The 26073-nt window shown below is 41.1% G+C and overlaps 1 protein-coding gene across 5 annotated transcripts in view; it reads right to left on the bottom strand.

Moving 5' to 3' along the window:
* Positions 1-16699: 16699 nt before the first annotated feature.
* NDUFV3 (NADH:ubiquinone oxidoreductase subunit V3) overlaps positions 16700-26073 on the bottom strand; it is a 12337-nt gene continuing 2963 nt past the window's right edge. For 3 of the 5 annotated variants that reach the window (XM_041124979.1, XM_041124980.1, XM_041124978.1), the window contains 2 exons: positions 21251-22222; positions 16700-16983 (listed from right to left, as the gene is read on the bottom strand). In XM_041124979.1, the coding sequence (XP_040980913.1) occupies positions 16817-16983; positions 21251-22222 (1139 nt within the window). In that variant the 3' untranslated portion in view covers positions 16700-16816. The remainder of the gene's footprint in view (positions 16984-21250; positions 22223-26073) is intronic. The other 2 variants (XM_030020320.2, XM_030020321.2) reach the window with 2 other exon arrangements.

Genomic DNA, 26073 nt, shown 5'->3' with positions numbered 1-26073 from the left:
CCAACACAGTTGCTCTCGGCCTTCAGGAATCTAGTCACTCTGTGCACACTGCCACCATTTGTCCACTAACAAAACAGTCATTTCATCCTCTCACTAGACCGTCTGGAGCCTTTACAGGAGTTCATTTTCCAGCCATTTTTCCCCATGCAGTCCGAACCACATGGACGTCGGGCTTGTGAACTGAGAAATTACTTGCACGCCTAGCAGAGAGAGTGGGAAAGAAAATGAACTATGCTAATCCAGAGCGCTCAGATGCGTGAATCGGGTTGGTCTCAAAGTTCATGTGAATGACTTATATAAACAAGATTTAAAAAGAAATACAACTCTTAGTTTGTCTTACAAGAGCCTCTTTCTCTATTTCTGCTCTTGCGCTGTGTAACACCTCCTCTAACAGAGTTCCTGTGGCCAGGCTGGCTTCTTCTACCACAAGTTTCATCTCTCATTATCCCTGACACATTCATTAGTGACACATTCACTAAACAGTGCTTAAAATTAACTGGTTCCCATGCCCAGACTTGCCTCTTCTTCAAATTTGATTCTCTCTGCAAACCCTTTGCTCTCCTTCTGCCTTGCCTGCACTTCTTCGGATAGGAGTTCACCGATTTCTTCTGAGAAAGTACAGATTAAATTCAAACTAATTTAGTTTCTGTTTAATCTCTTCTCCCAGTGATCTTCAAAGCCTTTCTTGATGCCTTTCTCAACTTGAATTTTGCTTTCTCCTCCTGCTTCTCTTTGCTTTTCCTTCTCTTCCTGTCTGCCACTTTCTCTTCCCCAGCTGCCCCCTCACACATGACAGGTGTAGAAATCCCTCATCTGCTGTCTTCCCCTCACCCCAGTAATCCCATCTCTTGGTCTCCTTTGTAATTAAGGTTACTCCATCCTTTACTCTCCTCAGCCTCTTACACTTTTCATGACACCAATAAATGTTCTAACTCCCTCAATCTTAAAGCAGGTGACTTCCCAAGCACCAGAATTAAGAAAGCCTGGTTCCCCACACGTTTGTGCCTCATGGTTTGTTAACTTTAGGGTCTAAGGTGCAAGCTTTAACAGAAATCTCTTCCAAAGTTGTCATGTACATAATGTCTCTCTTTAGTCAGTGGATGCTGTTGCCTAAAAGCTCCCACTGCAGACTTTCCATCATTCAGGGAGTACATGATACATCTTCCCTATGCCACAACTTATTGGCATGAAAGTTACAGGAACTAAATTATTCTCACAGCTTTAATCCTATCTGGAGTAAGTCGCGAGGTTCAAATATTATTAAACGACATGGATACACCCCCAAATATACCTCTATGACATGACTGTATACCTCATGACATGACCATGTAAAACTTGTTCCCATAAGAAAGTAACCTAAAAATCACACCTGATGTAACTCGTGCCCTCCAGCTGCCCATCTCTAAACTCACTGAATGCACTCTTCCTAATCACTGTCAAGAGGTCCTTGCTTTTCTTTTTATCTTCAGTTCTCTCTGATACAGCTTCTGCAGGCTCGAAAGCTAAGCTTAATTTTTAAAATATCACAGCTGAAATGACTCCGGGAGATGAAGATTTAAGAAAAGCACTAAAAATTACAAGGCTTTTGAGAGAAGCCTGCAACATTTGGAAAATAGAAGGAGCTGGGAGGAGAGGAGCAGCAGGGGAAAAGAATGAAGAAGTAACTGAGACAAGTGATTCAAAGGCAAACAAACAAACAAACAAAAAAACCAAAAGGGAAAGGATAGGTAACCTTTTCTTTGTTTCTAATTGTCCAAACAAACTGTGTTCTCCCTCGTCAGTTCTGCAAAAGGACAAGGGTTCAATACATAGGACAGAAGACAGCAATCATGAGGAAATTCTTCATGCTACGCATTTTATAAGGGTTATTACACAACTGATGTAGTTTTATGCTATGAACTTCCATGGGTATGGGTGTACTTGCTTAAATGCAATAGTGAGAGGGCTGATCTTTTTTCTAAAAAAGCAAAAGCTGCATGCCAAGGTGAATGAAATGCCATTTTAATATTTTGTAATCGCAAATTACAAGTACGTAAAAATGAGGTTCTGTAATATTTATGCTTGTAACTGCAAATAACAGAATACTCACATTCTCAAACCTCTGTTACTTTCTCCACACTGTACATATTAAATACGCTTATTAAGTATAGCTCATTACTTAAAGCATGCACAGATATGTTTGTAGGGTCAGGACCTTACTTGGTTACTGAGAACAGTCCCAGATATATAAGAGCATTCCTCACAGTTGGACCAAATATTTGCAAACACTAAGCAATGAAGGTCCCTTCTCACCAAATGAGAAAAGCACTCTCCCAAATCTATTCTCTGAAACACACTTTCAAGTGCAATTTAGTTATAGTAGGATTGTGTAAATGTATTGGAGGGCAAAACTGTATCCTACATACAGTTGCTAGACAAATTAGGCTTACTTTGACATCCTTTATTAATTTCCAAGTTCTAAATATTACAACTTTGTGCATAATATAACATTCATATGCACTTAACGTATTCAGAAAAAGGAGACTTCTCATGGCTCTTGATTGCGTACTTTGCAACTCTTTCATAATTAAGCTTTCAAAGGAAACATTTACACAGAGGTGAAGGGATGGGCTTCCATGCAGGTGGCGGTAATCTGCACTCATAACTTACTGAATAAAGACTGTCATTCCAGTGATAAGACTGGAATAATCTAAACAGAGCAGGGTTTTCCCCGGATTCCCATAAAAATCAGGTGAGTTTTTAAGTGCTGATCTCTTAACAATGGGAGGCCTCTGCAGCAAACCAGTTTCTTCTTTCACCACTCCAAGGGAAAAAAGTATGTAATAAGACATGTCAACGACTTAGATGTCCTCTGGCTGTTTGGAGAGCATTCCAAAAAGCAACCTCTGTGTGCCCTGTTTGCAGGCACAGCACATTCACATCTGCAGCCACAACTTTACGTGGTACAGGAGGAGCCTGGGAAAAATGTGTGACTTATTTTATAATGGATATGGCTTTTAAGATTTTAAGGCTGAAATTAATGAGTTAACTCAGCCTAAATAAATGTCAAGCTTTGCTTGAACTAGATCATGGAGATCGGTGTAACTCAGCTGGGAACACTCCCTCTGGAGAAATTAAGAGCTCATGTCCCACAGCAGGACCTGGGCTCGGACCAAGAGCAGGCACTGCAGTGCAGTACTACTGCAAGGAGTTTCTGTGTGGGGATCAAGGTGCCATCCTTTTGATGAGCTGTTATTGTCCTATGTTTTTCCACCCTGTCTGTTCAGTAGAAATACCAACATACTTAAAGCTTCCTTCAAAAAAGGAAAAATTATAAATGTCTTATTCAACATTTCTCCTCTTGTTAAATCAAATTTGAATTTCCAGAGCTCTACATTAGCTGAATCACTGGCTGCATACTACTCACTCCATCTGTTTATATGGTTGAGTCACTGCATTACCAATATCTTAACACGTTACTTGGAAAGAATTTTGGGCGATCTGGAGGATAAAACCCCAAAGCTCTATAAGATAATGTTCCCTTCTGTATGTTCTGTATGTAGCACCATACTTTACATTGATCCCTTTCTGCTATCAGAGATGTTAATTTGAACAAACTGCTATTTTGGGAAAAAGAGCTTATCATAAAAGTACAGCTTCCGCTTAGAAGCTGAAGACTGAGCTGTGATGTAGAAATCCACTGTCACCTCCCCATGTGCCCATGTGCAATGCCTTGCCCTGGGAACCATGCGAGGACTTCCATGGTGATGGAACAAACATCTTTCACAACCCAATGTATCTTTTTTCCACTTGAGATGCTATAAACAGATTACCTTCTGAGGGCAAACTGTCTGCTTTTAATGATGCCAAAAGTTGAGAGTATCTTGTTTGACTGCAAAGTTTCATCAAAAATGTGTTATACTTAAAAAGACATTTTCATTTCCATTGGCATGGGGGGGGGGGGGGCAAAAAACAGGGCAGCTGGCCAGAAAAGCAGAATCAGAAGGACCAAGGTGGAATCGCTAATACACACCTTGATTTTTATTTTACAAAAAACATAAAAAGAGAATATTTTGTATGAATCTCACAGTGGAGGACTATGAACATATTCACGTTATTCTGGGATTTGAGAAGCAGAAAGTGAAACCAACTGAAATAAAAGAAAACCAGTGAGACTAGTTTTACCTTCCAGACAAGGGGCTAGATCCAACTCTCACAGAAGTCAGTGGAACAATTCCCACTGGCTTAGGAGGGATTTGGATTCGGCAAAGTGAGATGCAGAAAAAATAACCAGGAAGCATTAATGAGAGGTTCTCAAACACTGGTCTACAGAGCACTTTCTTCAGTCCATAGAGACCCGTCTTTCCTCTCCATTACTCATTTACTTCCAGCTGCTTTTATGGGTTTCTGCCTTTTGGAGCCTAGAAGAACCGAGAGGCGTTGGTAACAGGGAATGAGAATGGCCAGCCAGCCAGCCTGCTCCCAACACTGTTTTGCAAATGGAAGGGGAAAGAATTCAATTGCTGAGCAAATAGAGAAAAAATAAAGAAGGGACTATCTGAAGGAGTAGAAGGCCATTAAGCTGAGAGGATTAGGTGGCCTTCAGCGAGGATTAGGTGCTTTACTGCCTAATGCAACTGTCTAGCCAGGCACCCGAGCTCCTAGCACAAAGCAAAAGAAAAGCTGAGCTCCACACAGATGTCTGCACTGAGCTAAAAGCAAATAGGAAATGCCAAGGGCAGAAGCGTTCCACAAACATTCCCCTTCTCGTCTCCGCCAGGTTGAGATTTGTGGAAACTACCATGCACACCCACTCCTGGGCTGAAAGCAGACAAGCCCGTCTGTGATGGTCCACACTGCAGTACTGACACCATATCCTCCAGGCCCACATCCACACTGTCACTCCAGATGTGACACATTCCTACCACCACGTCTAGCTGAAGCCCTTCCTCTTTGGAGCAGTCAGACATCTGGACCAGGCTCTGGATCAGCTGATGGTTGACGTTTGGGACGGCATTCCCATTAACGCTTTCAGGCTCTTCCTCAACATGAAGGGCTGTTGTCATCTGAGCACAAAGCTAACACATGCATGCATGACAGCCTGGATGGACCTAGCTGGCACCCAGTTCTTAAATGCAGGGCACTCCTTTCTTCCACATGTACATGTGGGTCAAACTACCTTAAGTCCAACAGTGGCCAGTAGTAAGTGCTTACTGAAAGAGTGTAGGAAACGTGAAAACAAATGGGTTGGCCTTCCTCCGGTGTATCTTAGGAGCTCCTGGGGTCGATAGTTTAGCACCTTTCTGAATGAGAAGTTGGAATCAGACCATCATATTCAATGGCCACGGGAAGACTTCTCCATTAATTCCTGTATTCCCTTTTTTGAACCCATTTACAGATTGCAATTCTATAATGTCCTTTTGCCCACCAGTGAGTCTCTCCTGGAGTTAGACTACCTAAGTCAGCCTTTCCTCACAAGAAAGAGGAGATACAGGAGAAGCTATGGACATTTTTTCTAAGATTTATTGGTGAGAAAACATTCTAGGAAAGAAAGAGTATGTCAACAGCTTGCAGAACAATAAGGTACAGAGATCCGTATACTGGCTCTGCATGAAATAGCTTTGGATCTGGAAGCAGTAGAAGTAATACTAACCTCATGCTGGGCTGGGGATCTGCAGCACAGAGATGCATTGTGCCACACTGGCACATCCCAAGAGGCATGCTCCCAAAGCTTTGCAATGCCTGAGGACACAGACTCACCTCCCCCATGGACCATCTAACCTGGAAGCTGCAGGGCAGTGACTTTTCAGCTCTTCTCAGTTTGCAATATCCTGTTTATTACCCAGAGCAGGTGCGGATTCCCAGGGAGAGACTTAAGCCTCCTCCCATACAGGCGGTGCATGAAATCCCACAGATCTGCAGACCACATGCCTCATACCATTGCTACAGGGCCTCCTGGGACGGGAGCTGCACCCATCCATTACTGAGATTCTTCGTCATCGCATACAATATTTATTGACCAGCACAGACAATGATGGAATGATACTCTGTAGGATTATTGAAGCACATCTGATCCAGAAACAGACCAGAAATAAAATTTGCCCTGTAGCATGCCCTGATTGCTCTCATGCCCCATGTCCAAGCTGAGTCACATCCTGCATCCATCAGAAAGCCCCATACTTCACATCGTGCTCTTAGGAAGGAGCTGAAGAAGTGCAGCCCCTGAGGCAGGGTGAATTGCTTGGTGTGCCCAACAGCCCACTGCTGTCACACACTGCTTCCCACTGATAGGACCTTGGTAAAGTTCTCCAGCAGACCTTGGACTGCTGACCAAGACTCATCCAGACTAAATGAGTAAACCTGGTCTAATGAGCAGCACGCTGACCAGGGAGAGGGGAGACCTAGGTCCCAGCTCACAGCCCCAACCAACAGCCAACACAGTCATGCTGAGTGGCTTTTTTCCTCTTACCCAAGGAATTTTGAGCCCTGGAGAAGAGAGCTATTAGCAACTCATTCCCTTTTACTCATGTAAGGCATAAGTCACGTCAGTAAGGGTTGGAATTTTTGTTTTTTAAATCTAGTAAGTGAAGTTCATGTAGATTGCATCTCTTTTCTAATAATCTGTATATTTTGGTAGCTTTACTTTCATAAATGTGGCGTTGAACAGGGTCAGAAAGAACACACTGGAATCAGCAGAGGGCTTTCAAAAAGTGCCAGAAACAATACTGCTTATGGCTTTGTAACTGTTCACAGAAAGCAAGAGTCAGCATTGCAGTCCATTTCATAACTAACCCATACACTCCATAAGTAGTTTAAAGCATCAGAGAAGGCAGCGACGAAATCCATTCTTCACTAAGAGGTGACTCTTGTTATGCTCCCTCACCATTTCAGAGATTTACAGTTCAGCTGTCTCTAGGGTTTGCTTCCTGCAGTCCTACTTTCTGAGTATTTTCACCGAACCCTGTCAAAATTGTCCTTTTGTTTTGCACTGCCTTCTCCAGTTCTCTTCTTAAAATGATCATGCTTCTGCTTTTCCAGGCACACAGGAGTCAAAAAGCTGTATCAAACCCAGCATGTTTATCTCAGTATGACATCCCATGTATAAAATGCGTGCCTATTCCGGATGTCAATCTTCATTATTTTATTTACTTCAATCAGACCTAGGAAAACAATCACAAAACATGCAGGGGATTTTTTTTTTCCTCAGTACTATTTCAGAGTACTGTATGCATCCATAGGATGATGGCATTCCTTTGACTGCTAAGTAAGCGTATTCCCTGACTGCACAGTCTCCATAGGCAGCAAGTAGCCGAGCTCCCATGCTGCACAGTTCGTGCGACAGACTGCGTTTGCACAGTGAGATTCAATTCTATCTTCTTGTAGGGACTGTAGCTTGCTTTTTCATTTTAAAACTCAGGAGCAAAGTTTTACATTATCAAAGGTTTGGTGTTTTGTGTTTTTTCCCCAATTACTATAACATAAGCTGCATGTAGCCAGAATCTGTGGTGACTATAAATTCCAGCTGCTCCCCTAGTAGACCACGTAGTGGTAGGACGCTACTGATATAGTTAAACATGAAAAAAAATGAAAGCTTTCAGAACCCCCATTTTCCTGTCATACCTAGACCCAGCCTTGCCACTTTCTCATACTCCAGTTCAGTTTTGTATCACCGCCTCCACTGCTGACAATACTTTTTTCAATGGGAATATCACAGCCGTAGCCACTGCCAGAATCTCTTGGCAAACGAGCTGCTCTCTGAGTCAGAGCCTAATGCCATTACAAGGTCTGCAACAGCTGCAGCAGTCATACATCTGCAAGTCATTTGAACATTTTATGATGAATAAAAACTATCCATTACATAGACCTATACATTATATATTAACCCTAATACTTATTCAGTTACACTAACAATAACCTTTTCCCTCTGCATGCTGTAAACTTCTTTGGCTACAGCATGTGTTAACAGAGATACTTAGAGCTCCGGTCCATGGTGGAGCAGTCCCTGTGTACATATTACCTAACTTATTCTACCTATTTAAACACGAAATGGGATGTTGGAAAGAAAGAAAGAAAGTGAATGTAAAGCTATAAAAATTCACACCATGCATAAGGAAACCATTTTTATATAATTGCATGAGATTGCATACACTCATACAAATTGAGAGGATACAAAACAATGAGAAATGCAGAGGAAGAATGAAAACATGGACTCAAAATATATAGTTGAGATATTTGATTATGATATGCACAGATCTCAAACCCATCCAGATGTCCCCAGCCGGCAACCTGATCCTCAATACCATAGCCAAGATTTGAAATCTAAAAAGTCAGAATACTGAAGACGGGGTAGCAGGGCTTATGGAAAAAGAAACAGGAGTTGTGAGTAGTCAAAAACCTTTAAAATAATAACAATAATAAAGAAACATAAATGTGGTTTCATGAAGGAAATATATACACAGCCGCAAATTATGAAGTCAGCCCTTCAGGATATTACATTCCTCATGCAAGTTGCTGAGCCCGCTCAACATAAATAGGTGTAAAATACACTCACCGGCTTAGTGACTTCAAGGATAGAGTCCCATATGTGATTCCCTACCAGTGAGTCTTCTACATATGTATACTTTTACAACAGTAAATGCGAACTGGGCAAGACATACCTCCCTATGAGTTTCACCATAAGAGTTTTAAAGAGACAAGGCGAAAGTCTGGCATGACAGAAATCTATCATAATTTTTCCATGAGATGCTTCCAGACCCAGAATTTTACTAGCAACCCATATGCATGTAAATACTATTTCATGTTCCTTCTTTATCTGTCATTTGCAAACTCTTTTTGGATTCTCAGAAATACATCTCTATTGCTTCCCATTCACTTTTACTCTATATTTCATGTATCGGTTTAGTGCCCTTCATAATATCAGTATCGCTTTGGAAGCAGAATGTCAATTAACTTGCACTTCCACACTAAGTTAAATGTGTGGATTAGTAAGCTACAAAATAGTGTAGGTTTTAAATAAGAAGCAGCTATTAGAATAGTCTTACAGTTAGAGAAGTGACTTTTAGGAAATATTTTCTTGACTTGATCTGCTTCCTCTGTGTAGTCAGAGGCCAAACTGTTTATTTTACTGGCAATCCATCTTTATTGCTTGTGCTGGCTTTAATATTTCCATTCAAACAATCCACATATTAAAAATGAAAAAGAAAATCCTAATAAGGTTACAAACAGTTCATTTAAAGGGGATTCGAAAGGCGTCCAGCAGAGATCTTTTTTTTAAGGGTCAGAAAAGCATTACATTTCAGGGCTGAAAAACCACCTTGCCACTGATGAGTGGGATGCTTTACTCGACACAGCCAAATCCCCGTGGTCAGTTTGTGGAGCGCCTACCTCCCGCTTAAGAAAAAAGGGAAAATCCTGGCTCTTCTGATTGCAAAGATAACTTACCAAGCGTGATGTGACGCAATGATGTCTTTCTAAGTCAGCAGCCAGCCAGCTGTCTCTTTGCTGCTGCTCCTACTTTTCCCATGCTCCGGCAGAGCGGAGCTGAGCAGCCAGGCCAGTTGCACAGCCGCTATCGAGTCAAAGGGCAAGAGCGAAGCTTAGAATAAACACGTTGTTTTCACTCGCTTGCTTGAAGTGCTGCCAAATCTCTTAACATTAGCACACATAAATCGGTGAGTATCATGAAGCCCGAGGCCTGAGCAGCTGGAATCTTGTAGTTGTTACCTGAAATCTTAACGTCCAAAAAAATAGCTTCTCCATTCCTTGAGGCTATGTGGAAAATCTCAAAAAACACAATCATAAAAGTATGACTAACATCAAGGAAAATAACTCCCAATTATTTCTTTCTTTAGTTCTCTTTTTTTATAGTCATCTCAAATTTGCGGGGGTGGAGGGGGGGAATGGGGTGTCTTTCCCTCAAGATTTTCAAACATGCTGGTTTCCCAAGACCACATGGAAGAAAGCACTCATTGATTCTAGAGGTAAATCCCAAAGTTATTCAAAGGGGAGGAAGACTATGAAGATAAGCAGCTCAGGGCCCAGCAGTGAACAACGGTACAGCAGGAGCTAAGCAGCTGGAGGAAGGGTAGACTGGTCGATTTTCCTCTGCCCAATGGCGACCTTCAGGAGGCAGGAGTGGGGTAGAGTAGTGATGTTCCTCCCCAGGACAACAGCTTTGAAACGGTTCTTCAGCAAGGACTTGAGAGAAAAAGCTCCTTCTCCATATCCAGCCGCCAAGAGAAAAGGAGTTGAAAAACACCGAATCCTTACGGCTAATGGGAGGGTGATATAAAAGATGGAGTCCATTGACTGGTGTCCAGAGACAACAACCTGGTATGAATTCCAGCACCATTCCACTTCCCAGCAGCTGGATTTCTCACCAGGGTGGATTGCTGGTTTTGGACACCTCCCCATTTTTTCCCGTCTGTTAACAGTCTTCCACTAGTAAGTATTTGGAACAGTTGTAAAGCTTTTTTTGTATCTAAACGGCCTTGCCATTGCATAAATGCAACTTCAAAATTGCTGGCATTTCTGCACAGACTATCTGAAGTGTATTTTTGTCATGCTGTTAATAAGCGTTGCATCTCCTGGGAGAACCTCAGCTAGCTCAGAGTTTCTAAACGATGTGCACGCTCAACGCAGAAGATGTAAGGAAAAAATCTTTCCCGTTTTTTACTGTTTTTTATTCTGAGTTGCTCGCTAAATAGATGTGATGAGAAAAAGAGAAAGTTGGGACCACTAACTCATCTATAAAGTGAGGATGAGAACCCAAGAAATGGTGTGACTTGCCAACAGTAATGCAGGCAGCCAGGGGTCTCACAAATGATCCAGAGCCAGTCCAATACCTGAGTCACGAGGACTATCCTTGCTCTCTGTTCCTACATTATCCTTCTGTTTTCTATATTCTGAATTTCTTTCCAGCTCCCCTCACGTTTCTCCCAGTCCTTAAACAATAGAACATAGCTCACTTTTAGGGATACCTCAGGAGAGCTTGGGAAACATCAACAGAGTTTAGAATGGCCTACTCTGGCATGATTCTAAACCAAAATCTAAACTAAATAGGAGATGCTTTTTGGTAAAGGACTGCATGAAAATAAGAAATGAAAGCATGAAGGGGTGGTTCTTTCAAGTCCCTTTCCAAGCCTCCAGGGAAAAATAACTATTGCCCCCTTCTTTGATACAAGACATTAGCATTTGCCTAGTACAAGGTATGTTGTGGCTTGCATGTTCCCTCTCCAGTGGTAGACAGATGCTGTCAGATTTCAGAAACCAAGTATATCTCCACTGTGCAAACAGCCAAACGGAATACCAAGAGCACCTCATAACCAGGGAGAGAGGTAAGACAGGAACAGAAAACAAATTAAAAACTCAACCAACAAAAAAAAGCATAAATAATCTTAATTAGCTCATTTTTTACATTACTGGATATTAACTGCTTTAGGAACTACCTATCCAGACCTGATAAAACACTCAGGTTTGGAAAGGGGTACTGCAATTTGAACCACATGTCAGACTGGAGAAACAAAGACGACTACTGCTAAGAATTTTAGGCATTAATTTTAACTAAGACTCACAGCATGGGTTCTGTGAGTATTAGAAGTTAACATGCATATAGGCTGTACTCTGTGATACTACAGATTTACAGAACCATGTTCCTGTTAATCGATTTTGCAGTTAAATGTTTGTTGAGAGTGCAGGGGAAACCAAAATAAATTCTGAGAGCTTATCCACTGACTCCATACACTTACCCAAAGTTTGTGGGATACTTTATTATCATAAACACACATGTTTAAACTTATGTCCCTAACTATGCACTAACACAGTCTTTTTTATCCCAAACCTGCCACATATCCTAAGACTTTCAGAGGTGGTTATGAATTTCCAAATGTAACTGAATGTGTGTAGGCAAACAAAAAAAAGGGAGCTCAAAAATATGTGCATCGGGAGTGGTACCATCCTGAGATGAACACTAAGGGTAATATGTAAGCACCAAAACCATAGAGTCATAGAAAAGATAAATAAGTATTTATAATTCTGTGAAATAGAAGCACATGAAAGGAGAAGGATGATCTGGAAACTTGATGGGATATTTTGTTTAGAGTCCTAAGAGTTTAATTAAAATCATCCAGAGTTTAGAGGAGTTTCTCTCAAAGGATAAAATTAAAACAAATAAAGAAACAAAGCCACAATACAAGAACACCATGGTTGTAAAGTCAATCACTCAAACGTTCAAAGGACCTGTACTAAAGTGCCTATATTACCCTTATTGTGTTAGTTCCTTTTGTCTAACTCTGTATGCAAACAACTGCATACAATACAGAACAGCATGGGAGGGCTGTAAATCACAGGCAGATAGCAAATACTTGGGCCAAGAACGATTCCAAGATTTTTTAATTTGTTTTTACAGCAGGACAGTGGGGACCTGAACCTGCCCTGCACTACTGTCGCCGCGTAGCAGCCTAAAGAACAGGAGTCTCCCAGGTCCCTTCCCATTCACTACAGAAGATTCCACACTAAAAAATTAGGAAAATTAACACAAGCCCCCTTCTAGCACGTTATACCTTGAAGCATAAGCTACGGGGAGGAAGACAGTCAGAGACCACTCAGGCAACCTCTGTCGCTACAGAACAGAGCGGGAGGCGCCGAGGGTGCGCTGTGACCACGCAAAGACGCAAATGGGCCTGGAGTATGTCGCACAAGGTGAGCCTGAAGGAACGGAGGTTATCTGGTCTGAAGAAGAGAAGAAGGGGGATGTTATTACTACCTTCAACTACCTCCTTGGAGGGTACAGAAAAGACAAAGCCAGGCCTGTCAGAGGCATGTAGTAAGGATCAGTGTCAGAAAACAAAAAATTCCAACTAGATAACAGGTAAAGGTTTTGCTTGCTGGGTTTTTTGTTTGTTTTTTTAAATCACGAGGGTGTTCAAATGCTGGAGAAGGTGACCAGAGAGATTGTAGGATCTCCATCCTTGAAGATATTCAACATTCAGCTGGACAAGGTCCAGGACAACCTGATCTAATTACACCTGCTACAGAGCAGAGGACTGATCATCTCAAGGGTTTCCTTCCAACCTCAATATGCATGATTCTGATGTTACGATGCTACAGGACATTGTGAGCATGCTTTCTACTCGCTCACTCACTGCACAATAGTCATTGATGGGACCCACCAGGAATTAAAACTGTTCGGAACAGACAAGCAGCTGCTCTCACCAGCTTCTCCTACTCTTCCTCCCAAATGCCACAAGACCACAAAATCTCACCAAAGCACTTTATGAGCTGTGGGATTCTCATCAGCATAATGCTGAGAAGTCCTGCTCTTGTATGGACCTTCAGCAGACTTGGACAGTCTGGTGACTGTTCTCAGCTCACATTCTCATTACCCTGAGTAGCTAACGGAAAAACTGCACATCATCCCGAGACAGCCTTAAAACTTCTCACTATGTTTTCATCACATGTTAAGAGCTGACTCAACATAATACACAAGTAGCTTAGACAACGGCATCTCTTGTGGTGGAAGAAAAGACTAAGGGCAGGTTTTTATGGCTAATGAGTTTACAGGAAACCAGAGTGAGATCCACTGAATGTGTTTTGATTGTTGAAAGTTGGGGACATACTGTGGAAGATCTGTAAGTGCAAACAGTTAAAAGTTAACTCTCATTTCCCAAATTTAAAATAAATCTTGAAGATAGCCTTATAGATTGCAGTGCTTATCATGACCGGATGCCAAAGAAAGCACCACGAAGGCCAAAAAAATCTTGACCTTGTAATTACTAAAGTGATCACCACAAACTCTGCTTGCATTACTACTTCAGGACCTTGGATTAGTGGGTTTTCAACTGCTGTACAGAACCTTCTGGGCTCATAAGTTACTTTTGAAGGTGTAAGGAAGAAGGAAGGTGTTCTTTACTGTGAGGGTGGTGAGATACTGGAATAGGTTGCCCAGGGAGGTGGATGCCCCATCCCTGGCAGTGTTCAAGGCCAGGCTGGATGGGGCTTTGAGCAACCTGGTCTAGTGGAAGGTGTCCCTGCCCATGGCAGGGGGGTTGGAACTAGATGATCTTTAAGGTCCTTTCCAACCCAAACCATTCTCTGATTCTATGATGAAATTATAAAAAGCAATTTTATTAGCAGCTTGCTACACTAAAAAAGAAATTCAAAGGACCTAAAGTTTGAAAACCACTCCCTTTGTCATGGAAAGTAGTTGCTTCATCTTTTTAATGAGAAGTTAGTGAATTCCACTTTCCAGATTTCCATGTACTGCCCCCCCCCCCAATAACATTGAAAATGCCACTTCTGAAGTTTATGCTGGTTCTGAAGAGCTGGTTTTCACAAACAGTAAGCTGAGATTTCATTTCTTTCACATTTGAGGTTTTCCAGGAATTATGTTAATAACCTGGATTATACATTCTTTAAAACAAGGTCCATGACTGTATCTGACAAGTGCCTAGCATAGCAAGACAAAGGTACTAACGTTACAGAATTTCAGCATATTGTATCACATCCTGCTTGAAATTTAAATGCTAGCATATGACTCAAACACAATAACATCTGATAAAAGCCAAGTAAAAAAAAAAAGAAGCCTTTTTCATTGAAGTCCAGGAAAACACAACAGTGGGAAAAAGTCTCGGTGCCCTTCCTCACATTATCTGCCCTTCCCGGAGCAGACTGGTTCACTGAACAGAACAAACACTGTAGGTACCAGAAGGGTTATGAAGTTATTTGACTTCCAGCTTGATTCTACAGGCGCAGAAAAGATCACCGGAAGACACCGAGACAGGATTAGGAAGGGCATTCACCATTACTTTTTGCTGTAATTGCGAAACAAGGGTAGCAAAATGCCTGGCCCAAACACAGATTAGAATCTCCTCAGTTAGAAATGCAGTTAAGGAGAGCGTAGGAGTTGACTAAAAGCAAGACACACTTCTGTTTCAACCCACTCCTCCTCAGCTTATTAAGTCAGTGTTTATAACACCAACCCTCCTTAGAAATAAAAAGGGCACTAGGTGAACAAATCTGACTCCAAACAGCTAACAGTCACAGCTACTGTGGGTAGATTTAGTAAATACATAAGCATATTAATGGACTACATTTAACTTTCACCATTTAGATTTGCAGCCTCCTTCCGTAATCACAAAACAAATAGGAACACAGTTCAGCACCAACGCAGATCTAAGCTACAGGGTTCAGGTTATTACACAGAGTTTCAGTTAATAACAAAACACAGATTTACTGGGGCCCTCCAGTGGGCCCTTAATAAAGGAAGACCCTTTTCCTTATTCTTTCATGTTTTAAATGTTAACAGCAAATTTCTTTCCATTTTATAAGTACAGTGTACATGGTACCACTGGTGTCTCAAAGTGACTTTCTGCTCTTTATACCTAAGCACATGGATTTATACATTTGCTTATTTTTAAATTTCATAGTTAGAGTCAGTAATATGCTTTTTAGTTTTTACAGGACAATAAAATTGCTTGCCAGAGGTTTTTGACTTAAAATTCTACACAGCAGATTGATGTAGGCCTCTTGATCCTTCTTACTGCATTTTTGCCAAGTTAGAATATAAAATATCTGTTCTACTAATTGCACCCAGGGATTTGCATCCAATATCCAGATAGACTCCTAAAGCTGACTCTGTTTTCCCTTTGATCTTGCATATTCTGTTGCTTGAAAGAATACAGACAGGTGATGGAAAATGCTGGAGCTATTGAAACTACAACTGCTCAAAGACCAATTAACTCCAAAAAACCCCAAATGAACAAGAAGCCAAAATGGAACTAAACCCGCAACAGCTGGTGGTCATCAAGGCAGTTTTCCCAGAGGGCAGAAGACTGTTACTAATAGGATGGAAATACAAAATTTACTGAGACCAACTGTAACTGCTGATAACATATACTGAGGAGTGCCTCATTTCTCACATTTTCTGCAGAGCAAGAGTGAAGCGATTCAGCAATCTTACCTTTTATTGGGGGGGGGGGGAAGAGGGAACTGAAGCATAGTCCCACTGAACAATTAGTACCAGGAGCTGATTTTACACCATAATGCTATTTTCATCACATTTAAAAATAACATTCAGGTCATTCTACTCATAGAAATATGTTATTCCTCAGAATTTAATAAATGTAGTATAGTTCACTAGGAACTGCCCACTGAGGTTCTCTTACATTTTACATTATTTCAGTCACTGCAGAACCTGGATGCTAGAACCCCCAACAGAAGATTAAATAAAGTTGGACGTTCTCCCTTTACAACAGCAGAGGTTTTGAGATGTTTCAATCACATTACATAAACTTAAACTCCTGTACTAACACAAAACATACACTACTTGCCACAGGAGACAAATACTTCTTATGCTGTTTCCAGCCAATGATTTTAACTTCAAATCCAGAGTAAACATAGCCTCTTCAGAGCTGGGAACATGTTTGTGTGCAAGGAGAACAGCCTGCTGCAGTACAGTGATAACAATACCTATTAAAATCCACAGCACATACTGAAGAGGCATATATGCAATGGCCATTACATTCTTTGACATGGTACTGAAAGAATGGTCAGTTTCAAAAGTTTGGAGAAGCTGAAAAGTCAGGACTTGTTTACACTATCACCAAATAATATATACTGAGAGGCAGAAAAGCTATTTTCATTCAGTGATGATTCTTTTGTAGCTCATTCATAAAAGTGAGGGACTCCAAGAACCAAGAACAACTGTTCAAAAGCACAAGTGTAAGTTATCATGCATCTATTTATTATTTATGATCTGATTTATAATACAGATGAAGCAACAGTGCTAAATAGAACAATTTATCATTCTGCCTGGGCATTTGTTTCGAATGTGGTTCTTTCAGTGCCTTGGTGATGGTCTTCCAGAAGATGGCTGAGGCTGCCTGAATTTTGAGAGAACCACAACAGAATCAACAAAGGTATAAATGTTATATTCATGATGCTGAAGGTTCTTGTAGGTAGAATTATCGAATTCTTCTGGAGCAGGCTCAGCAGCTGCTGTGGTCTCTGTGAAAACAAACAGTAACTGGTGACTATAAGGATGCCACACCAGAGGGCAATATTCTTAATTACTGAGCCAGCCTTCATATACTGGCAGATCCCTCATCCAGTCAACATTAATTAAAAAAAAAAGAAAAAAAAGTCAGCAACTATAACAGAAGTATAAGTTTACTAAGTTCTGCTGGTACCTTGTCTGGTCCTAAAGCAGCATATTAGTATGCAGTAGGGGAATGGGAATCAGTACAAGTCATCTAATACAGCATGGGTTTTAAAATCCAAACTACCACCTAATGCTGGGGGTGGATAGGGTAGAACATTTCATTTATATTTTGAAGACATATGTCTGCGTTTCCCAGCTTTTTCATAGTTGCCTTGGTTTTCATTCCAGCCAGAACAGTAGGTGACATTCTTAGTAAGCCAGGAGAGGCAAAGCAGCAGTACAAATGATATATCTTCATGTCAGACCATGAGATACAGCTATTAGAACTACTCTACAGATTGAATTTTTTCCATGGGGAGAAGTGATGGAATTATTGGGGTCTCCACAGTTCAATTTCAAATGTGGTTATACTGAACAGTAATATATCAAGAGCCTTTGATGTAAATTTCCTTTCTTCTAAATGTAATCTTCTAAACTTTGTATCAGCTCTTCTTCCTAAAAGAATAACCTAATGAAGTTATTCAGAACTCCTTACTTCACATTAAATCCAACATTAATTCTTACACTTTTAGAATATTATGCAAATTTAGGCAGTACCATTTACATAAAAGGTTCCTGTTACGGGCTGATTTTACAATCAAGGAAATTGCAAGAAATAAAACTTTACTCCCAATATTAATTTATTTTCATATACCCAGAGTTTTAACAGGAAAGACATAAGCATAATCTAGTAAAAGCTTCGTCATATAAATCTGTATGTAGTGGTTTAGGTTAGACTGTATATTAAGCTTCTTTTTGTAATACAACCGTCTACAATAAAAATACAAGAACTCAAGCAACTGAACACCAGAATTTCCCTTTAATTGTGACATAATTATTGCAGTGTAACAGTAGCAGTTTAAGAGCATGTATCCGTAACATTTAGCAAGACTTGCTTATAAAATGCAATGTATTAAGCCATGGTTTCAGCAAAAGAACACACACAACCTATGAAAGGAAATATCCCTGTGCCTACCGCTTACTTCCTACTGAGACAGCTCATAGGAGACAACACTACAGATATAAAAGCCAGATGATGTGGTCTTTGCTGCAAATAGCCCCAAGAACAGGCAAGCGTAGGCAAGTGTACATTCAACCTGCAAGAGACAGTTGTTCCAAATTAAGAGACAGATGCTCAGGAAGAAAAGCAGATGGAGCCTCATTTTTCCTCCCCAAATACACTGTACTTGGCTTCTCGAAGGAAAAATTTTTCCCTGAGTTCATCCTCCCCATACTTCAGACTTCATCTATGCTTTCTGTCTTAAAGACCAAGCATTTCACAGGATGTTCTGAAATGAATCAGAGGTATATTTCTGAGTTACCATGCTACTATTTTGCTACTTACTTAGCAGTTAAAGTCAGCAGTTTTTGCTGACTGGTTAGCATGCCTGCTCTACAAAGCGGATGACATCACCTTAACATCCAGGTTTGTAATGAGAAAAACTGCTTTTACATCTTCAGTGTGCCTGCTGCAGAGTTTGCAGATGAACAAAAGAACACAGGAACAGGACAGAAGCAGATTACAGAAGGTATAATTAACTGTGAACATTAAATATGGAAAAGCAGTAGCTGTTCTCAAAGGTGGCCTCAAAAGAGAGAACAAGATACTCCTGGAGATACCAGTGACACTGTTGAACATGGTGTAGCTAGGTTTGACTCTTTGCTACCCTCTGGCACCCAAAGACATTACACCAGCAGTAAAGGGGTGTCAACCTGCCTGTACTAACCCCCACCTCTCCTACAGCCACTGCAACATGGTTCTCTAGCACGTACCAAACAGAAACGTTCCTGCTGTCACAGCCTTACCTACCTCCAGAGAGCAAGAGGAGCTCAACAGCAAGGGCTGCTTTCAGCAAAGGTCCTACCCGAAAGGGTTTTGCTGGTGTGGTTATGATGACGATGGGTCTGAGGCACAGTGGTACTACTGCCCCATCGCTACAGATCTACAGGAAAAGTTTGTCACATGGGCTTAACCTTATTCTGGATTTACAGCATCAGAGTAGAGGAGGCCATTTCATAGATTTTCGATGTATCATAATCTTCACCTTGAATCATTAGCACATATTAAGACCAAGTCCTCCATCTCATACTTGAAATTAACTGAACTCATTTTTTGGGTCTTCATATCAGCTTCAATGTGGGAAAAAAAAAAATAACGCTTGAGCATCTAGAACTCCACTGTGGATGAATGGGTAAAAAAGCACCATCTGTAGATAAATACAAATGCCTCCCCCCCCCCCCCCCTTTTTTTTTTAAAGAAAGCTTCTGCTGCTGACTGCGATGAGGAACAAGTAAGTGAAAATGTCACTTGCAAACACTGCTGTATTTTACCATTTGAGTTGCAGTCAGGGAAGAAGGCAAGCTTAGCTTCCAACTCTTAAAACAGATCAAATTATGAGCCAACTAACCCCTTAAAACAGAAGGCAGGTCCTTTACTCAATATTGTATCCTGAAAACCGATGTACAAAAGCAATTAGTTGTCACTTAACCTGGTTAGACTCGTCACAGAATGGTTGAGGTTGGAAGACACTTCTGGAGGTCATCTGGTCCAACCCCAAATGCTCAAGCCAAGTCAGCTAAAGCAGGCTGCCCAGGACCATGTCCAGACAGCTTTTTAATGTCTGCAAGGATGGAGACTCCACCACCTCTCTGTACAACCTGCACCAGTGCTCCATCATTCTCACAGTAAAAAAAAGTGTTTCTTGATGTTCAGGCAAAACCCTGTGTTTCAGGTTGTACCCACTGCCTCTTGTCCCGCCAGTGGGTACCACTGAAAAGAGTCTTACCTCTGTCTTCTTTGCACCCTCCCTTCAGGTATTTAACATACACTGATGACATCCCACCCGAGTCTTCTCCAGGCAGAACAGTCCCAGCTCTCTCAGCCTTTCCTCACAGGAGAGATAATCCAGTCCCTTCATCATCTTAGCGGCCCTTAGCTGGACTCTCTCCAGTAGCTCGACATCCCTCTTGTACTGCAGAGCCCAGAAGCGAATACAGCACTCCAGGTGCATCTCACCACGGAAGGATCACCTCCCTTGGCCTGCTTGCAACACTCTTCCTAATGCAGCCCAGGTTACCATTGGTGGTCTTTGCTGCAAGGGCACATTGCTGGCTCATGTTCAACTTGCTGTCCACCTGGACCTCCCAGGCCTTTTCTGCAAGGATATCATTCAAAGGATGATATCCCAGGAGTTTTACAATTATGCTGCTTTTACTTCCAAGTAGGCAAATTCTTTAATTCAAAACAGCAACCAGGAAGGGGATCTTAAAATGGTATACTGCCTAAGTTGAAAGGCAAGAATGGTAAGCCACCACAGTTCGGGACAGAGGGGCATTTGCTACTGAAATAAACAGAATGAGATCAGTAGGTAAGTTCACAGGACTGGTAGTCAATAAGAAGGCTAAGTTAGACAGGGAAGTATAGCTAGGGAAATGATTATATGATGCATGATGCTCTTTCCTAAAACATATCACTGTCTCCTCCCCAGCTCACTACAAAAACTGGGTTATAAGGTCAACTCTGTGCTACTTCAACATGACTTGCTTACAACCTACCAATCTCAGAATCAATACCTGTTACTGGCATTACACTATGATTTCTTGAAGTCTACTGAAATCTGAAACACTGCAAGATTAAAAAAAAAAAAAAAAAGGTAAGAGAAAGACAGCAGGATTTAAGCAAAAATCAGATGGCATCAAATTCGGCTCAGGAGAAAAGCAGCTACCAAATTCTCCCAAGAAAAGAGGGAAAACAAGTTTTGTCATACAAAACCCATCATTTTGCTCACAGTGGAAACAATCTTGGTTTCATTTTATAAGTAACTGGTTTATGAAACTAAATACAGTGAAATGAAGACCACTTCCTTTCTCAGCATAACTGGAAACTGAGTATTACTGAGCGCTTATAACAATTAGCAATGAACAAGAATTTATCTTCCAGAAAGTCACTGCTACATAGTTAGCTTCAGTATAAAGATCAGAGAATCATGAACAGAGAAGATTTAGAAACCCTTTAAAAAAAGTTAAACCCTAGCCCAGATGAATCAATACATTTCAAACAATTTAAAGTTGTACCCTCAATTGTGCTTCTTTCTCCATCCTGGACTCCTGTGTCCTGAATGGTCTCCTCCTTTGCTGTAGTGCCCATCACCGACACTGTGCTTTCAGAAGTCTCCTCTTCTAGTTTAGGAGCAGCTACTACTTCTGCTTCTGACTCCTGTGCCTCCTTCACCTTTTTTTGTTCTCCTCTGGATACCAGTTTTTGCTTTTTGTCTTCCTGAGTCACTGATGAAGCTTTCAGCTGAATAGCTGCTACTTGTGTTCCAATGGACTTTTCCTCCAAATAATCAGATTTATGAGTGACAACGGTCAGGTCTTGGCTGTCAACCATGTGTGGGTCTAAGACCAGCTTCTGCCGATCTGCTGCTTTTGGAGTTGATTTTACTTTGGGGTCTCTTGCTTTGGATTTTGATGTTTCATGGCTAACTGATGTTTTAGAAAATGTGACCTGCTTGACAGGAGACACATCAGTTTCTGTTTTGCATGGCTTCTTCTTAGCTACATATTTTTTGTGGGATTTCTTGGACAAGTTCTCTTTTGCTAGCATTGATGCTTTTACTGCTATGTTCTCAGAAAACACGGAATCTCGTCTAGGAAACTCAACTTTGGTTTTAACGGCAACTTCTGAGTCATCATCATTTTCTTGCTCAGAATCTGAGCTAGAATCTGAATCTGAGCTGGATGAAGATGAAATTTCTTCCTCAACTAACTCTTTCCTCAAGACTCCTTCTGTTGCAGGTGTAGTGAGGTTTTCCTCTGCAAGGGAAGAAACAACTGCTCGCTGAGGAAATGCAACCACAGTTTTTCTTGACATGAACATCCTCACATCTTCAGCAGAAGGTTTTGAAGCTTTCTCAAGGTTAGTACTAGATATGCTCTCACCTTTGTTTGCAGATACTAGGAGAGAGCTGGAAGACAACATTTTAGGAAATTCAACTGGTGCCTTGATGGCTAGCAGCTTGGCGCTTCCCTGTGGTGCCACTACATCTAGGAAACGGCATAAAGAGGATTATCATCATTATATCTGACACCACTGTTAATTAGTGATCTTAGTCATACAATTTTAACTTTCTGAGATAACCTAGTACAAAAAGCAAATTGAAAGAAGTTATTATACTAAATACAGGCATTATGAAGCAGAAAGTTTTAAGACATTTTAAGTTAAAGAAACTAGAGTTCTAGTTAGCACTTAACAGTTTTTGCTGCTGCGATGCTGAAACTCGTGAGATAATGCCTTTTGCTCCTTGCTCTGCCAAACTCTTTGCAAGAGCTGTTTTTCTCTGTGCTTCAATTCTGCATCACTGAAAATGGTTTACAGACACCTTCCTATCTCAGATGAACATTAAGATAGCTTGTTAACCGAGCTCTTCAAATATGCTGCTACAGAGATAATATTTGTCTATGAACAAGCCAGCAAAGCAGAAGACATAGTAAACAGACATAGCAATAGCCAGCCTCTTGCAATAGTTATCTTTAAAGCAGTAGGAAGGGATGACTCCCAAGAGACAAAGTAGCGGAATAAGAGATACCTGAGGCCATACATGAAAGTATAACTTGTTCACGCATCCATGTGACCTACCAACTGAATTGTGTCTAACACAGTTTGACATTATTTCCCCAAGACCTTATCTCCTCCAGTCTTCACTGTCTCCACTTCCTATTTGTGGTTTGAGATCTCTATGTTAAAAAGGTCTTAGAAGATCTCCTAATGCTTCATGTTAGCCTGCCTTTATTTCTTCTCCATCATGGATACTTTCATTAAGCTAAATTCTCCAGACAAGGAGCCAACAGTCGAAGAGAAAGTAGCAACTTTCAGGCCCCTTCAGAGTACCAAATACCCCTTGGATGCTTGTGCCAATGCTATCCTCAAGAGGCTTATCAACAGCGAATACTGTTGTGGCTACAGAAAACAGGAGGACAGAGAGGACTGGGAGGACATTAGGAAGACACACCACCACTGAAGTTTGCTATAGCAAAGCCAACTCCATTATGAGTTGCACCACTTCCAACCAGCAATGTAATTCAACAGATATCCAGTCTATGGTGCAGATTTATCTGCACAGTTTGGAAACCCAAATCTACTTTACAAGACCATAAAGTAGATGTAGTTTTCCCCCTTACTAGTATTTTACAGTAATACCTTGTATGATACAAGGAGTTACTGTAATTAGTGCTGAATAGAAGCAAGTCTTTAGCAATATCCAAATGAAAATACAGAAGAGAGACACATGAAATTAAAAGTATTTAAGAAAGAAATACAGAGTTCTTAACATAGGTACAAATGAAAAAAAAAATCAGTTTACTGTACAGGTAATACTTTGAATAATTTCAAACACATACTTCTCTCTGCCAGATGGAAGGTGCAGGGCAGGGAGGGAAGTAGGAGGATGGGCAGCCACCTTTGAAAGAAGCCTGACTCCCTGCACAGACTGACACAGCCAAACAGCAGCCCATATAAACTAATACGTGAGGAAATATCACTCAGGATTGAAGAGTTCTTCAAAGAAGCATACAGGAAGGTCAAACTAACACAAGAATGCCCAAAGGGATGACAGACAAGTGAAAGCTGAGCAAAAGTTGAAGAAGTATTGATGTTAAGATATCCTAAGAAACCAAGAAGGCAGGTAACATTCAACTTGACCATTAACAGTAGGTGTTACTGGAAAAATACTTTAAACAGTAATATTTGGATATGTGAAAAAGATACATTTCAACTTTTAATCATAAAGTCTAATACAACTAGTACAGACTCTTTAATTAGGGTACTTCAAACTCTGTACCACCTGATCTGTATTTGCATCGCTTTGCCAAAAGAACAATACATTCACATCAGTAACAAGAATATTATTCTCAGATGCATTCTTACTGATGCTTGTAACATCAGTATCATTATCGGAATGTGTTTAAAACATGTTCGCACTCAGAAAGGTGGCATGCGGAAATTACAGCTCTATTCCCCATCATTGACTTTGTAAGTAAACACGAGCATTTTATTAAAGCAAAGCAAATTTGCACACCCTGTTGCAGGTAGAATCTGAGAAAGACAGATGCATCCTATACACCTTAACTAACCTTAACCATTTGCAGGGGAGGCAGCTGGCTGAAAGAGGTGGCCTAAGAGGTCTCCTGACACCTTGTGCAATCAGAGCTGCAGGACAATGAATCTAGAAACTGATGCTAAAGTACATCTCAAACACACTTAAAATAATGAAAAAAAAATTATAATAAAAAGCAATTTGTTATTCAATCAAGCTTATATCAATCTATGCAGCAACGGCTTTCTTAATGGAACAACCAAGCTTTTATTTGCTTTGGCGTTTAAGAAGCTAACATTAGAAGCCAGAAGTCTGCATTCAACTACTATTTCAGTGGTCTTTTCAGCAGCTGTCAGCAAGTCTGATCACTCCTATGTATGGTTCCATGGAGCTTTGCTTTTTAAGCACCTGCATCTCTAATTTGGGATGGGAATCCTACTCACTGAATCAGTGAGCCTCTATTTACAAACAGCATTTTGCACAAGATATCCCTCTTTGAAATTCGTATTCATGTTTTGACTTTAGTCAGGGACAGAAGGGGTTCAAATACTTCTGAATGTCAAATGCACCGCAGCATCCAAACCCAGGTCCATGTATTGCCTTGCTTGCAAACCTATAGGGCAAGAAGCATTATAACTAATTTGAACAGAACAGGGCCGTGGTAGTTTCCTGCAGCTTCTCAACACTGTTGCCTGGAGCAGATATTCAGATCTTGCAAGTCTTTCTCTCTTTCTGTAAAATGGGATGCTTTTTGACCCTCATAATCCAAACATTTCAAAAGACAAGGGGGAGTATCTGAAGTTCAAAACCAGATTTTGCACCTCATTAAAAAAAGTAACTTGCTACACTCATTTCCACCAAATTTCAGGCAACTTGCAAAGCTTCTTTTTAAGACAAATGTAATGATAGCTTTCCTTAAGTCTGATCAAGCATCACAGCAGCTAACATATTAAATTGAAGGTAAACAGGAAAGAAGTGTCAAACTCATAGCATGGCCTATGAATATAAATATATCCCAAGCAGACCCAGTCCTGCCAGACCTTTACTTTTAGTTTTCTTACTACATAGTACATTTCAATAGAAATCCTTGTTTACATGGTGATGACTTTTCACTTTCTGGCCTTACATAGCAGCTGTTCAGAGACAAGGCCGTGAGCATTTCTAAGCTCTTCTTGCCTATGTTCTCACCAACAAGGAGGGGCTGGTGGGGAATGTGACGCTCAAGGGCAGCCTTGGCTGCAATGACCATGAAATAGTGCAGTTCAAGATCCTTAGGGCAGTGAGGAGGCCACACAGCAAGCTCACTACCCTGGACTTCAGGAGAGCAGACTTTGGCCTCTTCAGGGATCTGCTTGGTAGAATACCATGGGATAAAGTGCTGGAGGGAAGAGGGGCCCAAAAAAGCTGGTTAATATTCAAGGGTCACCTCCTCCAAGCTCAGGAGCAACGCATCCCAACAAAGAGGAAGTCAGGCAAAACCACCAGGAAGCCTGTATGGATGAACATGAAGCTCCTGGACAAACTCAAACACAGAAAGGAAGCCTACAGAGGGTGGAAGCAAGGACAGGTAGCCAGGGATCAGGTTAGAAAGCTAAAGCCCTGACAGAATTAAATCAGGCCAGGGACATCAAGGGCAACAAGAAAAGCTTCTGTAAGTACACTGGTGATAAAAGGAAGACTAGGGAAAATGCGGGCCCTCTCTAGAAGGAAACAGGAGACCTGGTTACCTGGGACATGGAGAACGCTGACGTACTCAACAACTTTTTTACCTCAGTCTTCACCAGCAACTGCTCCAGGCATAGC

Source organism: Aquila chrysaetos, chromosome 7, assembly GCF_900496995.4.
Source record: "Aquila chrysaetos chrysaetos chromosome 7, bAquChr1.4, whole genome shotgun sequence".
NCBI lineage: Eukaryota > Metazoa > Chordata > Aves > Accipitriformes > Accipitridae > Aquila > Aquila chrysaetos.
This window is presented reverse-complemented; position numbering and strand designations above follow the sequence as displayed.